Raw genomic sequence first — 16,776 nt, 5'->3', positions numbered from 1 at the left:
CATGTAAATTTTTTTAATTTGAATAAATATAAAAATTTCTAGCAATTCTATTTCGTGTTCTAAAATTATTAGATTTAGTACATTTTAAAAACAAGTTTAAAGCAGTAACTATTCCAAATTTTATTGCTTTGGAATTAATATTGTTTAAGTTACCGAATGGGTTATAGGACCCTTGAATAAATTTTTAGTTTGAATAAAAATCAAAGTTTCATAAAATTCTCTTTCGGGCTCTAAAATTTTAAAATTTAGCACAGTTAAGAAAGGGATCTAAAGCAATAACTTCTTTAAATTTTATTGTTTTGGAAGTAAAACTGTCCAATTTATGACATTCTATTAAACTTTGGGAAATGTTTGGTTTTAACGAGAATCAAAATTTCTAAAAATGGTTTTTGGTGCTCTAAAGCTTTGAAATTTAGCACACTGAAAAAACGGATCTAAAGCATTAACTCCTCCAAATTTCATTATTGTGATAGTAAAACTACCCAAGTTACAGAATTTTATAGAACCCCTCTGAAAATTTTTAGTTCGAATGCCAAAAGCCAAAGCCAAAATTTCTAAAAAAATTTATTCTTGCTCTAAAACTTTGAAACTTAACACACTTGAGAAACAGGTCTAATGCCGTAACTCCTCCAAATTGTATTGTTTCAGAATCAAAACTGCTCAAGTTACGGAATTTTATAAGTCCCTTAAGAAAATCTTTAGTTTGAAAGAAAATCAAACTTTCTATAAATTTACTAATTAGCAGCTTAATTATAAGATTATTTGGCGTTTCTTGAGATTCTTTAAAATTCTCTAAAGCTCTTCAGGAGTTTTTAGGATTCTCAAGAGGTTAACATACTTGAGGGTCCTTTTGAGATATTTAAGATCCTCTAGAGTGTATAGAGTTTTCCAAGTTACATAAAATTCTCAATGATTCTTTAAATTTTTTTGAGAAACCTATGAGATTCATTGTCATTTTGATGACAGATGGCAGAAAATTTACCAACTTACACAAAACCAATTATAAAAATTAGCGGAATTTAAAATAGATAAGTTAGATACCTGTAATGGATACATGTCAATTTTGAATGATTGATATCTCTACAAGAAAGAAAAAAGAAGAAAAAATGAAAAACAACACGCTAAAAGATAAACTTTTTATTTACTACACTAAATAATAAGTTCTATTACACTATTAGTGGTATAATAATTATTATTTTTCATTAAGTATATAACTCATTTTGAAAACCTTTTTTTTTGGTTGTAGATAAAGTATTGTAGGTAACACATAAATTATGACTTAATTAAAATCACGCGCCTTTTGACGTTGAATTACCAAAAATCGCCGATGAAAGTACGAAAAATCGTTTCAAATAAATTATTACGTTTCAGTTAATTTCGTATGAGCTTTTCCCACGGGCAAAAATTGAAAATCTGCTCTCATTCGTGCCCTAATAATTCAAGCAACCCTTTCGCCCGCGGTTGCCCAATCAACCCCTTCGCCCCAGTTCCCTAATTAATATTTCCACCTTCTGTAAAAAACGCGTCGTCAGAATACTTCGAGCTAATTCTCATGTATAGCGTCCCTTCGCATTACACCTCCTAAAAAAAGACGCCCGCCGTCGAAAAAGGACGCCGCTAAAACCGACGAAGACCGTCTCAAGCCATTACCGTGCGCCAGAGAAAGGTGGCAGCATCAAAAAAGCAGCTACGTGATTCTTTCAAGACGCTAGACGAAGCTCGCTGTATGGAAACCGCACGTCATGGAAAGAGACAGAGCCGACAAAAAACCGAAAAGACGTTTAGAAGTTGCGCGCGCTTGAGTTCTACCCCTTGGTAAACCTCTAAGAAACGACGCTGGTTTGAGGGTAAAAATCCGGCGTCTTTCCTGGTTGGCGGCGGCGACAGCGGTGGCGGTCTACCTCAACACGCCCCGCCTACTTCCCCCGACCACCCACACAACGACCCCGCGACTTTACTTTTATACTCTTTCTTAATGTCAGAATAACTCGCGACGCGAAAAGAACGCCGTCGAGACCGCGCGCCGCGACGCATCGAGTGATTGTGAAACACACATTGTAGCTATTTCCGACACATACGCAACGTAAGTAATTTGTAAAGGACACGCAAGGCGGTGATAACGGTCCTATTCTGTCGACGGGTACTTTGAAATCATCCAAAGGGGCGTGCGAGGTTTTTCTAATATGTTTGATGAATATTACAGTGATAGAAGGATGTAGTTAGTTTTTTATGTTCTTGGAACCCCTTGTTGGAAAGTTAGGGGTGGCTAGATTTGACAGTCGAATCACGTTTTGGTCCAGTTTACGAAGAGGGGTCGCAAATCAGCTGATTTCTGATTCATCTTTTCGCACCCTCCGATGTTTTTTCTTCGGGAGAGAATTACTTTGTGCTTTACGGCCGATGCGTAGCGTAGGGGTGTTTTAAAACGGTAAATAAGCAATAATACACTCATGTAAAACAATACAATAGTTTTATTGGACATTTTTTGTACAAAAAAGGTAATTTTTCAAAAAAAATCACTATAAACAAATTGTAAAATTTGACGGATTGAAAAAGCAGTTCGCACCACGTGATTGTCGGTGTAAAACTGATCAGTTCTATCAAATATTTTGGTTTATAAAGTGTTCCAAAATTGTCTCAAAAATATAAATATAAAAATTTTGTGAATAAAATTGGAGGCACAATATTATGTCGAATTACACATTGATAACACGTTAATTTTTTTTGATAATTTTTTTTTATTTTATTGTTTCTGTTTTTTAAAAATTCTAAATTTGTAAAAATCGTGTTTGCTGATCTAAATTTTTGACATCAGAGCCAAATAATTAACGCGTAAAAAATTGTAATCTCCTCAAATTTTATTGTCCTAGTATCCGAACTACAAAATTTGTGTTTGTTGCTTTAAATTTTTGGCATTTGGGCCAGATAATAAATGTGTCAAAAACTGCAATCTCTCTAAATTTTATTGCTCTTGAAATCAAATTAATTGAAATTAAATTTTTTAATTTATATTGAAAATTTTTCGTTCGTTCTTAAATCAAAAATTTCTAAAATTTGTGTTTGTTGTTTAAAATTTTTGAAATTTGGGGCAGTTAATTAATGTAGGTATTAAAAATTGTTACCTCCTCAAATTTCATTGCTTTAGCATTTAATTACCAAAATTACAACTTTGAATAAAAATTATTGAAAAGTTTTTGTTCGTTTTAAAATAAAAATTTCCGAAAATTGGTTTGTTGTTATAAACTTTTAACATTTAGACCAGTTAATTATTGTGTCAAAAACTGTAATCTTCTTACATTTCATTCTTGCAGCATCCAGACAATCAAAGTTACAACTTTGAATTGAAATTATTGAAAATTTTTCGTTTGTTCTAAAATCAAAAATTTCTAAAATTTGTGTTTGTTGCTATAAATGTTTGGCATTTAGATCCGTATTAACCTATTACAAATTGTAACCTCTTCTCAAATTTCATTGCGCTAGCATCAAAACTACAAAAATTACAGCTTCGAATAAAATTATTGAAAATTTTTGGTTTGTTCTAAAATGGAATCTTCTAACATGCGTATCTATTGTTTTAAAATTTTTGGAATTTAGGGCAGTTTATTACCAAGTCAAATGGAGTAATGTTTTCTAATTTAATAGAAGTAGCAGCAAATCTACGAAAATAACAAGTACGAATAAAAAATGTTGTATTTTTTAAATAATTAAAATTAATAATAATTTCATAAACGTAAAAATAATTACAACTGAACAATTAAATTTCCGATAACATTTGCACACTTTACCACTCGCTGTCATTTTTCTACGGTGATTTTAAAGCACGCTGTATAAGAAATTATACGTCTCGATAATATTTTTTCTTCAAATATCTTGCATTGAAAGTTTTTGACTCAGAATTCGTCTCAGAATCTAAAAAGAAGAAAAGATTCGACCGTCGCTTAACATTTACTTTGTTCTGAAACTAACTTAGTTTTTATAAGTAACAAAGCGTTTTTTGATCCATATTTTAATTATAATCAGAAAATGAAATAAGCTGATTTCAACGACTATGATTTTAAATTTATATATTTATGTTAAAAATGATTTGTGTTTCAGGTGATATAAAACGAAATACATATTATGTTTCTTCTCGAAGATAAAAAACATAAAAAATTAAAACAATGCGAATATATAGTAAAAATTAGATAATTCTGTTTATTATTACAACACTTACACAAGTAATATTTTCAAAATTGTCAGTATTTATTTATTGTAATTACAACTTTAAACTGCAGACAGTTTGAAGTAGTGATTTAAAATAGTCTGACGAAACATAACAGAAAATTAATGAAATGCACTATTCGGAATAAAACAATACACAAATAGGATGAAAGCTGAAAAGCAAAATTTTCCCTTTTATTTTTATTGTGTGGTCTCTCCATCGTTATGCGAAAAACACATATACAGGGTGATTCACTTTAACAGACATGAGCGTGGAGACACCTGGCGTCGTTTCTTTATTGTTGAAATTTAAAATACGCCAATATGACATGATGCTTATATTATCATTGTTTTTTGAAAATTTGCACTTTTTCAATTATTGGATTAAAAAAGAAGCTTTGTCTATTATTTTTAATAAATCAATAATTATATATTTTTTTGCAGGTTTTTGTGCCATCTCCCCCCAGGTATTCCCCTTTTGTTGTAAATGGGACAAAGCGAGAGATGGAACGTAATTAGAAAAACATATCGCTGACTGGTCGTGGCAGGCGGGGAGAAAAGCGTCGCGGGAAAACCCCACGCGCACTTTTCCAGCTGTGGTCCACCGCCACAGCATCACAGCCGGCCGTGATTTTTCATCATATTTGCGCGCGACCTCATCGCAACACCACCACAGCCGTCCTCATCTCCCTGAAGATGTACGTGACGAACCGAGCCAGTTGACGAAGACGATGCACCTCGCTGGTGAAGTCTCCTCCACCACCGGTCACTACGACCGGGGCTATGGCAATCTGACCGCTGAAATGTTGGCTGAACGAACCATCGACGGTCTCTTGGCGGAGCATCCGGGGGAATTGGTACGGACGGGCAGTCCGCACGTGGTGTGCACAGTGTTGCCGCCCCACTGGCGGTCAAATAAGACACTGCCGGTGGCTTTTAAGGTCGTCGCGTTGGGGGATGTTGGGGACGGGACGGTGGTCACGGTGAAGGCGGGGAATGATGAGAACTACTGTGCGGAATTGAGAAATTGCACGGCGGTGATGAAGAATCAAGTCGCCAAGTTCAACGATTTGAGGTTCGTCGGGAGGAGTGGAAGGGGTGAGTTTCACAGGGGAAGGAGGCGGAGGCGGCGTAATTAAATTAGAGGATTGCGGTCACGCGGGAAGACGCTCTCCGCCTACTTAACAACCCCACAATTTTTTTTTATTTTTTCTTTACCTTTTCAGAAAAATCTGCCAACCTTCAAAGTAAAATAAAAACAAATGTTTAAAAATGGTGGATGCGCCGGGCCAATAATAGATATTTATTATTAAGAGTGTAAGGGCGCAAATTATTTACGGCAAAAATTAGTTAATCTTGAGATCGTAGATCGTAGATCGAATATAATACTAGATTTTATCCAAAGCCTCTGTTGGTTGCAACTAAAGCATTAAAAAAATTGACACAAGTGACAGCAGTGACAAATTTTTACCATTTAGAAAGCTATGCCTGCGTTGTTGTCATGGAAATGCAGCATAATTTTCTGTATGGTCTCTGGAGAGTAATAGAGTACTTTATGTATTTCAAATGAGTGAAAAAGATCACTATATTAGTGCATTTTGGATAATCTTATTTTATTCAATCTGAAGGTACTTTGCATACAAACAAGCTTGTTTAAAATGCTGAAATACTTTGCTCTAAAAAGGCCTTTTCTCATTATAGTAGATTTGAGGTTCCATTTCCTTGGATACTTCTTGCGAATTTTTTAATTTGTGCTTTTCCCGATTCCCCGCCTGGCTTATTAGTGTACGGAAACGATGAACATGTCGGGCAGTACAACCTTAATTAAATACCAACATTGCAAAGTAAACATGACTATTTAAGTTATTTGCTTTGGAGATTGGAACATCTCTAATCTATGAATTATGTTGGCGGCCCTGTAATCCCTGATTTATCGACAGAGTATTCATATTTCCCAGTATTACCAACTCGTACCCGATGAAACTATTCCAGCCATGTTGGATTAAAGAACGTTCCCTATTTATTCCATATTATAGGTTATATACATGATTGATGTATATGACGGCGAAAATATTTTCGAATTTATTTGGAATTCTGTTTGTCCGGATTTATTTTTATTTATTACCGCGGAGTTTCGGTGACGCATTTTTATTATTTATAGTTCTATTTGTTTGTCGAATTATGCAAACACAATATTTTAATTCTTCGTTTTCAATAAATCCGAGCGAGCTTTTTGTGTTGTTGCAACGCGATATTTGTTGGAGAAAACTTCCCCTAAGAAGATCCCATTAATATTTCCATTTGTAATTTCGTATTTTTACGCTTTTTTTTCACAGGGGAAACGTAGCCGCAACATGATATCACGAAAACATTAAAAACTTTATGTAAAAGCTGCATAGACGGCATAAACTTATCTCTTCGTTCCTCGATTGTGGCCGCAAGCGATGGCTTTGGGGAGTAACATGAGATTAGGTTGGCACCTCTCGTTTCGGAGGTAGGGGAAATTAGCCGCGAACGCTATTGGGAATTGTTATCGTTATTTCACGGGATTTATGTTCAGCTGCATAAAGCCGAATTTTTAAAATGCACCCATTTTCGACAAGTTTGATAACTGCATGTATCTACCATAAAAACAAATCAAATGTAATGAAAATGTGTATTAATTAAATGCACTATTGATAAAATGAACCGGAATCACTCCCAGTTTTAATTTACTTAATCGCTGCTAGGTAAAAAATTACTTCTGTTTTGAATGCACACGCGGAGGTGTGCAGAATAATTCAACGCGATTTATTAAAATTTATTGATTCCATATCAGAATATAAATTGTAAAGCTGCAAATATCAATAACAGATTTTTTTAGATTAATTTTCTTAAAATTTATTTTCTTCCAAGCTTCTCATTTTAGTTTTAATTTAGACTTCCTTTTTTCTTTCAGTAGCTCTTTTAGAATTTCTAGATTTCTTAAAATATGCATTTGATACTCAGATTTCTTGGTTTTTTAATTTTTGTTTTTTAGGCATTTCAGGCTTTTATCTAAACTTTCCAAATTTTTATCTATATATTTTTAAGTTTTGAAACTTCAAAAAGCAAATTCAAAGAAAATTTAAGCAAATCTAGACAATTGAAGAAGACCCAAAAATAATTTATGCATAATCCTAAAGAAATTCTAGAGAAACAAGGAAAAATCTAGTAAATACAACTCAGTTTAAAGAGAAACTGGAAAGATATAATAATGAGAAAGCTTGGGATAACCCAGGATAAACATGAAATTATGGGCAAACTATGGGCAAGTCTAGAGAGAATTTGAGGAAAATTCAAAAAGAATCAAACCTAAATTTAAGTTCCAAGAGATTTTAGAGAAAATCTAGATAATCTAAGGCGATTTAAAAAAAAATTAACAAAACTAAAGAGGAATAGGAATCAGAGAGAATACGGCAGAATCTAAAAAGTATCAAGAAAATTCAAACAAACGCGAGAGATTATCAAAAAAATCTCTCTTCTTATCTTCTCTATAAAATCTACAGAATCTACAGATTTTCTAGAAACTAAAAAAAATTAAAGTAATTTTTAAAGTTATCTAGAGAATTCAAGAAGAATTCAAAAGAGTTTATGTATAATTCAAAGAAATTCGAGTGAAATGGGAAAAATTAAAAGATCTGCAGCAAATATAGAAAATTTAATAAAAATTTAGAAAAATTATAAAGAATTATGAAGAATCTGAAATTAGTAAGGCATTTTAGAAAGAATGTCTGTGGACAAAAAAATTAGAAAATTTTGGATAAAGAATCGATAAAATCTGGAGTACCTAGAAAAAAATTAAGTTAATCTTTAAAAAATTTAGACAATTTAGGAAAAACAAATTTATGCATCATTCAGATGAAAGGAAAAGAAAAAAAGAAAATATAAAAAGAATTAGCTAAAAATGTAGAAAATTACAAAAAGTCTAATAAATAAAAGACATTTTAAAGAGATTACAGGCAAAAGTCAAGTGAAAAACTACAGAAAATCTAAAGATTAAGCAATCTAGAAAAAAAAACACAATTCAACGAGAACCGAAAGAAAATTTGAGGAAAATTCAATAAGAATCAAAAATAAATTCAAGTGCAATGAGAAAATAGAGGGAATTTAGACAATCGAAGACAATTTAGAATGAATATGGACAAAAGTAAAAAGGATTCAGAGAGAATAATAACTAAAAAACCGTTAAACAAGATTGATAAATTATTATTTATCTAAAAAATCTGAGGGAATTCTAGAGAAGGAATCTTAATACATTTTCTCTATATAATCTAAAGAATCTGAAGAATCAAGAAAGAATTTCAGTTAATCTTAAAGCAATCTAGAGAATACAAAAATAACTTAAAATTAATGCACAATCAACGGGAAATTAAGAGAAAATGAAAAAAATCTGAATAGAATCGACAACAAATGTAGAAAATTAAAAAAAAAAGTAACAAATACAAAATAACAAATCAAAAAAAAACGAAAAAGTATTTGAGGGAATTCCAAAGAAAATTAAACGTAAATTTAAGTTCAAGGAGGATCTAGAGAGTATCTAAAAAACCCAAAGCAGTTTAGACAGAATATGAACAAAAACTAAAGCGAATCTAGAGAGAATGATAATGATAAATACTAAAGAGAGAATCTAGAAAATTCAAACAAAAGCGGGATATTATCTAGAAAATCTCAGAATCTAAAAATTTAAGTTAATCTTAAAGCAATCTAGAGAATGCACGATCCCATTTCCAATTTCAACCAATTTTTATTTGATTCAATAATAGCATAATTAGTTGTGATTTATTAATATGTATAAATAAATGTTCCAATTTGTGCTTGTGCCCAATTCGCCAAAACTTGCGGCTGAGATTCTTTCCCCGTCTCCTAACTCTCATCCATAAACCCATTTTAAATTCGAATTTAGTATCGAGCCTCGCATTTGTCAAAAGCGTCAATCGCATCCTCCTGCGATCAGAATCAAATTTGTTCAAACTGTTGCGGAAGGGAATTAGGCCATATCTGCAGGTCGAAAAGGCGCCATCGCGGCGCCCGTCTTATGGCAGCTTTTGCATAATTCGTCCATTTTGCGCGTCGTTTGTGTTTATGACGGCTGTTTAGGGTATCACACGACGTGCTTTTTTTACATGCCGCTTGTTTCAGGGAAAAGCTTCACACTGACGATCATCGTATCGACGTCGCCGCCACAAGTCGCAACGTACAATAAAGCCATCAAAGTTACTGTTGATGGACCTCGGGAGCCCCGGTCTAAGACGAGGCAGCAAGGGTTCCATCATTTTCCTTTTGGACCGAGGCATTTCGCGCCGGATCCTCTCACGGGAGGTTTACCTTTCAAGCTAAGTGGTAAGTTGGCCAATGGAGGTTTTTAAAGTACGTAGTGGTAATAAATGAATTAATGCCCCCGTTTTATTACGACGAATTTTGCGCTTTATGGCCGAGCGGCAGATGCACTGATCTTTAGTCAATTCCGCCGCAACTGTAAAGTACTTCACTTCTGACAATTTCACACTGAATAATAAAAAACAGACTTGATATACAATGTCGAAACAGGTTTTTCAGATCGGTGCCCATTTGATCCAATTCTCATAAATCGGACGTCACTAATGTAAATTTTTCCGCACATTCCTGTATCCAAACCGAAAGTTATTCTGCTTCCTGCAGAATATTTTCAATTCAGCGTTGATATTGGGGGCTATTATTCTATTTAATCTTGCCTAAGCGGATTGCAAATCAGTTTCCCCGATTGAATATTTTGTCTAGTGGTGCGGTTGCCATAGCAATTCCAGTAGGTTTTACGCACACGGCAGTTGTTTTTTTGAGAAAAAAATCATCCAAACCGGAGCTTTATTGCTTTTTTTTTCAATATCTGCCGTTATTGCGTGCTAATTAAGAGATGCGCGCGACATAATTAGAGTTATTCGTCGGGTCGTAAGTTTAATTGTTAATTAGCTGATGTAATTAATGACGTGGGTTCTGTAGTCGAACTACTGGTGCATAAGGGTAGTTAGTTATTATCCTCCATAGTGAGATTAGAGGAAAATGCTTCCCGCTTCTAGCTAATGAGGTTGTTGTATTGCTTTACTTCACGTAACGGTCTCGATTGGGGTTTAATAGGTAAACGTGATCGTAAAGATTTAAATGGCCATATACGTATAGATAAGTCGCGATTCATTGCCAATTAAGAACGGATTTAAGATTTAGGGGGAGAAACGAACGGAACTGGGGTTTGCGTGTGTAAACAAATTACAAGAATAATTGGAGATTACGACTCTGGAATCTGGAATTTAAGCTGATTTTTTTAATCCGGTTCTGGAAATTGTTGTCATCGATATAATATTCACATCTTCTCACAGAATTTTTAAAAATCTTAAGGATCTACAGAATCCAAAGAATCAAAGTTTAAATTTACATCTAAGAAACATTACATTTTTTTTTAATTAATTGCAAGAATATAATATATTTGAAGAAGTTAAAGAGCAATAAAATAATTTAAAAAAAAATTGCAAGAATGAGGGACGTGGAGAAAAAGAAGAAAGAAGTTAAAGAATCTAAAGTTCATATTTATTATGTAATTTAAAATATTTAAATAAACCTGAAGGAACAATTTTCAGAACCAAAAAAATCTGACAAATCTTACCAAACAATCTCAGCAGGTATCAAATTTGAGAATTTGGAATATTTCATAGATACAAAGATGTTAAAGAATCTACAAAATTAAAATGTGCAGAATTTTTTATAAATCTGTAGAAGAAGATTGACGAAATCATGAAAATCCTCAAATTAAAGAATAAAAAAAGTTAAAATATTGGCTGCTTGTAATTAAAATAGCTGTTTGTATTTTTTTGATTAAAGTATTATTTTAAACATAAGATTTATCATATAAAAAGAGCATTTTATTAGTAGCAATTGCAAAAAAATTAATAACTTCTAATGAAGAGTTTTATATTAAGGAAATTGAAAAAGATTAAAAGAGAGTTAAGGGACCAAATAGTATGTACTATAATCAAAACAAAAAAAAGAAATTAAGAGAATTTCAAAATAAATTACAAAATACCTAAAAAGGCTTAATCAAATGTCACGAACATGTGAAGAATATCCGAAGAAATTCAAAATGTTAAAAAAATCCGAATAAGAATATATGAAATCAGAAAAAAATTCAATAAATCGAACCAGTTCCACGATTTTAGAATTAATATTTGCAAATAAACAGTTTATTTCTAGACAATAATTAATAATAAAAAATTTAAACTATCAAAGAAAGAATTTTTAGTTTCAATTTTTTTTTCAATACCGTATAAAAATGCAAAATTACAAAAAATATTTATTAAACAAGCGTTTATTTTATAATGTAAATAATGCAATAAATAGCATATTTTCCGAAACTATACGCGTACATGCTCTACTCAAGCAGCAATTTTTTGGTTTTATAAAAATATTTTTATTCATTGTATTTCGTGTATTACATCTAAAGATATCATTTTACTAAAGATTTTCTTATTTATATTTAGTATAATATTCATCTCTTCCATATAAGGTAGTGTCAATAATAACCTAAAAATATGTCTTACTTTTCTAACAGTTCTGTCATCGTCAATTTGAAAATCGTGCCACTTAAATATTTAAACTTATAAATTAAATTCGTTTAACTTCCCTATTGTTCTTTGTTATTATTTACGAACTAAACGTCTTTTATTAGACATTTCAAGCAAATATTTCAGTATTTATTTTCGATTCTACATCTTGACAAAACATTCAATTTTCGATCTAATTACTTGAACAAAACGCCACCGAATTAAACCTTTGTTATTGATTTCTCCCTATCGCTCAACCCTTCCTGTACAGTAGTCACGAATTAACATGCAGGGTTCCCATTCACACGTACTTTATGTACATCCCGCTAGGTGGCGTCCGAGTCAAATTTTCCGGGAAATTTTCCGATATTAACAAAGATAGGAATTATTAATTAAATGGCGAAAAATACGAAGAGGTAGTCGACCCTAACGGCTATTTTCAATTGAGAGAAAGTCATTAGTTGTGTGTCTGGCACACGCGTGTCCTGCTGGTACGTCAGGGGAAAGAAGCTGCAAAGTCACGACCCGGCGCATCCACCAGAATCAAACAATAAAAATAAGTTTATACACATTTTCTGATGTTTAAAGGCGAAAAGTCGCCCCCTTCCCTAAATATTTGCAAGTGTCAGTAGCCGGCAACCCCACAGCGCGCCTGAGATATCAACTCCCCAAGATATCACCAGCAACAGAAGGCAAGACTATAACTCAATTACACACTTTCCCACCTCCCTTTCGCGGCTCAGCTCTCACCCTTATCACACACCTCTGAACTATTCTCGCCACGTTCCAAATTCCACAGGAAATTTCGTATGCAATTTTTTCTGTTCTCAGACACACATACTTAAATTTTGGGCGAATTTAGAAAGCCATCGCTATTCATCAGGGACGCTTTTATGCCGTAATAAAGTGTCCTCGACTGTTAATACCCCGAATTTATCCACGTCTTAAGGAGGGTAGCTCTTTGCGAAGTGGGCCATCATCGCAGACTTATCCTTCCTATTCTGCTAATGTATTCTCTCTGTGAGTGGGATTTTACCTCCAAAAACCCCAAGCCCGCAGATGGAGCGGCGGAAGAGCAAAACTCGCGTCTTGTGACGACAAAATGCAAGTTCATATTAGCATTGTTTGGTTTTAATTAAATTTAGTGCGGTAAAAATTCTAATTAAGAGCGTTCTGATCACGAAAAATTCCATTCCGCATTGTTTATGTATAGTTGAGCGTGGGGTGAGTTGTTGCACGTCTGGTTTAAGGGGTGTTGTCCGGAGTAAGGCGAAGATTTACGAAGCGGTCGCGCTTAGCCTGCAGCGCTCCGGCATTAGTCTTGCTCCATTTTAAAGGGTTTGAATAATCGCAGGGCCAACACCTAAGCTAAACCCTTGCAAGATAAATGTCATTCCGCCCCTCATTACGGTGGCAATCAAGTGAACCGGGAATCTATCTAAGACTTGGTAAAAATCCCCGGTATTGTTAACACCGAGTCCGGAGCTAACGAAGTTTTTCCTTGAAGGGATCCTAACGAAGTTTTTCACTTGTAAAGGGATGTTTTTTACGCCCCGAGCTTATCTTTAAGGGCTGTTTTAATTCGTCGCCCCTCGCCTTTAAATTGCCGTATTTACTTCAGTGCTAAGCTTCTTCTTTTCTGAATTAGTCGTTACTCAAAAGGGGTGGGAGTCGATTTTTAATTAAACCCGGATTTTTCCGGGTCAATAACAAAACACAAACAAGACGTTATTGTAACTGGAGACGTAAAAGACACCCGAACTAAACGCAAAGCTGCCTGAAATTGTAACCTCGAACGTATCACACGATATTGCAGCGGACCAGCCGAGTTGTGGCCTTGTTAGTCACAGAAGATTGCTAATGAGGGAAAGGGTTGATTCCAAGACGCCTCATTGGTCGGGCGGGGCTGCCTCAGACCTCATTGGTGCGCCACAGGACTGCTGCTAACCTTTAGTATCAAGATCTATACCGAGATCCTGGTCGCTGCCTTCTCCCAGGATTCTAGTTCACAAGTTATTGTTTGCAGGAAATATGGGATTACGAGGGTTATTATTGAATACGGGACGCAAGAGGCTTTGACTTCCCGACTCGGGAGGATAATACCCGCTTTACTAAGAAATGCAGACGACTTGAATTTAATTAGAATTTTTTTTTCAGGAATAGCCCACCATTTGGCTGGACTTCCGGGACCCCCGCCTGACTGGGCGATGTTGGGGGGTCGGCACCCGTACCCCCCCGGCCCCTTTGTCCCCCATCACCACCCCCATTTCCCTCATCACATGTTTGCAGCGCTCGACCGTCCAATAAACACATCACCGCGAATAGCAAACGGTAAGAACCCAAAAACAGACATCCAAACTTGTTGTTTCCAATACAGTTTGCGACAATTAATTGTTAATTATAACCAGAATGTCAATAATTTCGTATTCATGATGAAAATAGAGCTATTCAGAATTAATAACACTGTACAGTGTTTGGTTGGCATAAATTCGTTATAACTTGTAAAATACGATTTTGCAGTTAGAATTCTGCGGCTTTCGATAAATAATTTCTCATCGTTACCGATTTAATTATGCTAACACCACGATTTGTTTTCAGAGCCCTCGTCGACTTCGTTGGGTCCGATTTCCATCAACTGCACCACCGCCCATAGTACCACTTCCCCGAAGACCTCCCCTAGTCAAATAGGTCTGCTTACAACAGCCGGAGCGCCCTTATCGCCACCTGAAGATGACATATCCGTTACGGCATCGCCGACTCCGTCCCCGCAACCACCTCCGGCATTTCCAGGAGCGCCGCCGCCCCCGATCCAAAACAATCAATTGTTCAATAACGCGTTGGCTGCTAGTTTATTTTTAAACACTCCGTTGTTGCCGCCACCAGGACAATGGTTTTACTCGCAGTTCTATCCGCATGATTGGGCTTGGATGAATTTAAGACATCATTCGTTGTTACCGAGGAGCGGCTCGCCACATGAACTTAATCAAAATCCGGATAGTTCCAGTAAGTCGGAGATGGTGGACGACGACACCAAGTCGGAAGGAGATAAAAAGGAGGAAAAGAAAAGTGAAAAGAACGAAGGGATGAATTTGTCGCTGCATAAATGTAGGAAAGCGGCCATTACGCTGGTCAGGCAGAAGGAAGAGGTCAGTTCGAGTGATAAGGAGCATTTGAAGTGTAATAGACTTTCGGACGTGTGGAGGCCGTATTAGAATAGAGGTTTTAGAAGTTTTAAACTTTATTCTAGATCTGTATCGGTAGATTCCTTTCGCCGAAATGAATTTTTGGACGGTTTCATGGTAAAATTCTGTGTAAATATTTTAGCTGAATGGATATCATAACTAGTTCCACGATTAAGTGTCTGTCCCTGAAGATCCTGTATATACAACATCTCTATATGTACATTCAAAGAGTCTAATTAGTTTTTAACAATTTTTACTTGATGTAAACCGTTTGGTTTGTAAATACCGAATAAAATTGTTGTACAAAACGTGTGTATTCTTCTTGCAAGGGCGCTGCTAATCAAGAAATTGAAGTTTCAATAAAAGCCATCATTAATTCTGAGTTTGGGGTCTTTTCCATGACCCTCCACCCATCCAAGCGTCCAAACAAATTACATCGATCTTTCCATCACTTTCCTATTTCGTTCTTGTTGAGTTCCACTGTCCGAAATAGGCGCAACTGCGTAATTTGAACAAATGATTGCTACAGAACTAAGCAAATTAGAGTCACACTCGCACATGGGCCCACGTCCTTAAGGATTTGTCTGTCTCTGCGTGAAAAAGAAAAATTAATTCGGAATGGAATGAAGAGCGACTTTATTTCACTTCAAGTTGGACTTTTTCGGATCAGTGGTTCTAATGATATTTAGAAGCATCTGGCGACATCAACTTTACGACTGAGAGAGCACCTCTATGGCAACCTTTCACCTCGACGGATCACCTAGGTGACATCACAATGAAGACCCCAAGTTACAATTATATGGCAGAGAAACGGAGGAAATACGGCCACCTACCAGGCTCATTATAAACGGGGGCATTCAATCATTAATTAAAATAAATTTGTTTACGACGGCGCCAGCGACGGGAATCCGACGCGAAAATGCTTTCTTTAATTTTGTCATGTTTGATTACAGGGTGTTGTTATCATAGAACTGCTTTATATTGTAAAATATTCGCAAAGTTGACACTTTTAACATCATGTAATTTCAAATCGCAATGTAACATTTATTTAGCATACAAAAAATATACTAGAAAATTAAAAGAAAATGTAAGAACATATAGTACTTAGAATCTATTTTTCATTTGGATTAATCTTTAAAACTTTTAGATTTTTGTTGATTTTCTAGATTACCTACCGATATTTTTTACATTAATTTTTTATGCTTTCTTTATTTTTTGCTTATAGAGATCTTTTATATAATTATATTTTTTTATATTTAGTTCTACAAAGGTCAGTTTTAAGGATGCATTTTAGATTGATCATGTTTGCTTTTTTTTGATTTTCCAAATCCTTCTGCTTTCTTTTTTATCATTTGCTATTGCATTTTTGCTTTTACAATAAAATTTGTAATTTTGGTAATTTCGGCTCCCTTTCAATGAAATATAGAGAGGTTGCTATTTTTGACGTTCTTATTAACTACGCCAATGGACAAAATTATAGCTCAAGAGAGGCAAATTTTAGAAATTTTATTCTCAGGGTTATGAAAAAATTTCCAACACTAGACAAAACTATGTAATTCTGGTAATTTTGGCACAATCTTAATGAATTTTGGAGAGGATGCAATTTTTGACTTTCTTATTAAATACGCTAAAGGACAAAATTATAGTACAAAAAAGGCAATTTTTAGAAATTTTTATTTTTAAGGTGATGAATAAATTTCCCTCACTCATAAAATATGTAATACCAGTAATTTTGAGACAATCTCAATGAAATTTGAAGAGGATGCTATTTTTGACCTTGTTATTAAGTACGCTAAAGGACAAAA

At 34.6% G+C, this 16,776-nt stretch overlaps 1 protein-coding gene across 1 annotated transcript; it reads left to right on the top strand.

The window, feature by feature from the left end:
- The first annotated feature begins 1,980 nt into the window (after positions 1 to 1,980).
- LOC148171319 (uncharacterized) lies at positions 1,981 to 15,194 on the top strand. The gene is made up of 5 exons (XM_088041225.1): positions 1,981 to 2,083; positions 4,645 to 5,298; positions 9,361 to 9,561; positions 13,947 to 14,120; positions 14,388 to 15,194. Exons 2-5 carry the CDS (start codon positions 4,932 to 4,934, stop codon positions 14,999 to 15,001), a joined length of 1,356 nt encoding a protein of 451 aa, XP_087897351.1. The 5' UTR covers positions 1,981 to 2,083; positions 4,645 to 4,931; the 3' UTR covers positions 15,002 to 15,194.
- Positions 15,195 to 16,776: the final 1,582 nt, after the last annotated feature.

This window comes from Gnatocerus cornutus, chromosome 7, assembly GCF_029298725.1.
Source record: "Gnatocerus cornutus isolate USDA-ARS CGAHR chromosome 7, icGnaCorn1.1, whole genome shotgun sequence".
NCBI classification, from domain to species: Eukaryota; Metazoa; Arthropoda; class Insecta; order Coleoptera; family Tenebrionidae; genus Gnatocerus; species Gnatocerus cornutus.
Note: the sequence above shows the minus strand (reverse complement) of the source record. Positions and strands in the feature narration are given on the sequence as shown.

Coding starts and splice junctions, on each gene's coding strand:
- LOC148171319 (XM_088041225.1), top strand. CDS start 4,932: ATGCACCTCGCTGGTGAAGTCTCCTCCACCACCGGTCACTACGACCGG. Junction 9,562..13,946: donor TTTACCTTTCAAGCTAAGTG/GTAAGTTGGCCA, acceptor TTTTTTTTTCAG/GAATAGCCCACCATTTGGCT. Junction 14,121..14,387: donor ATCACCGCGAATAGCAAACG/GTAAGAACCCAA, acceptor ATTTGTTTTCAG/AGCCCTCGTCGACTTCGTTG.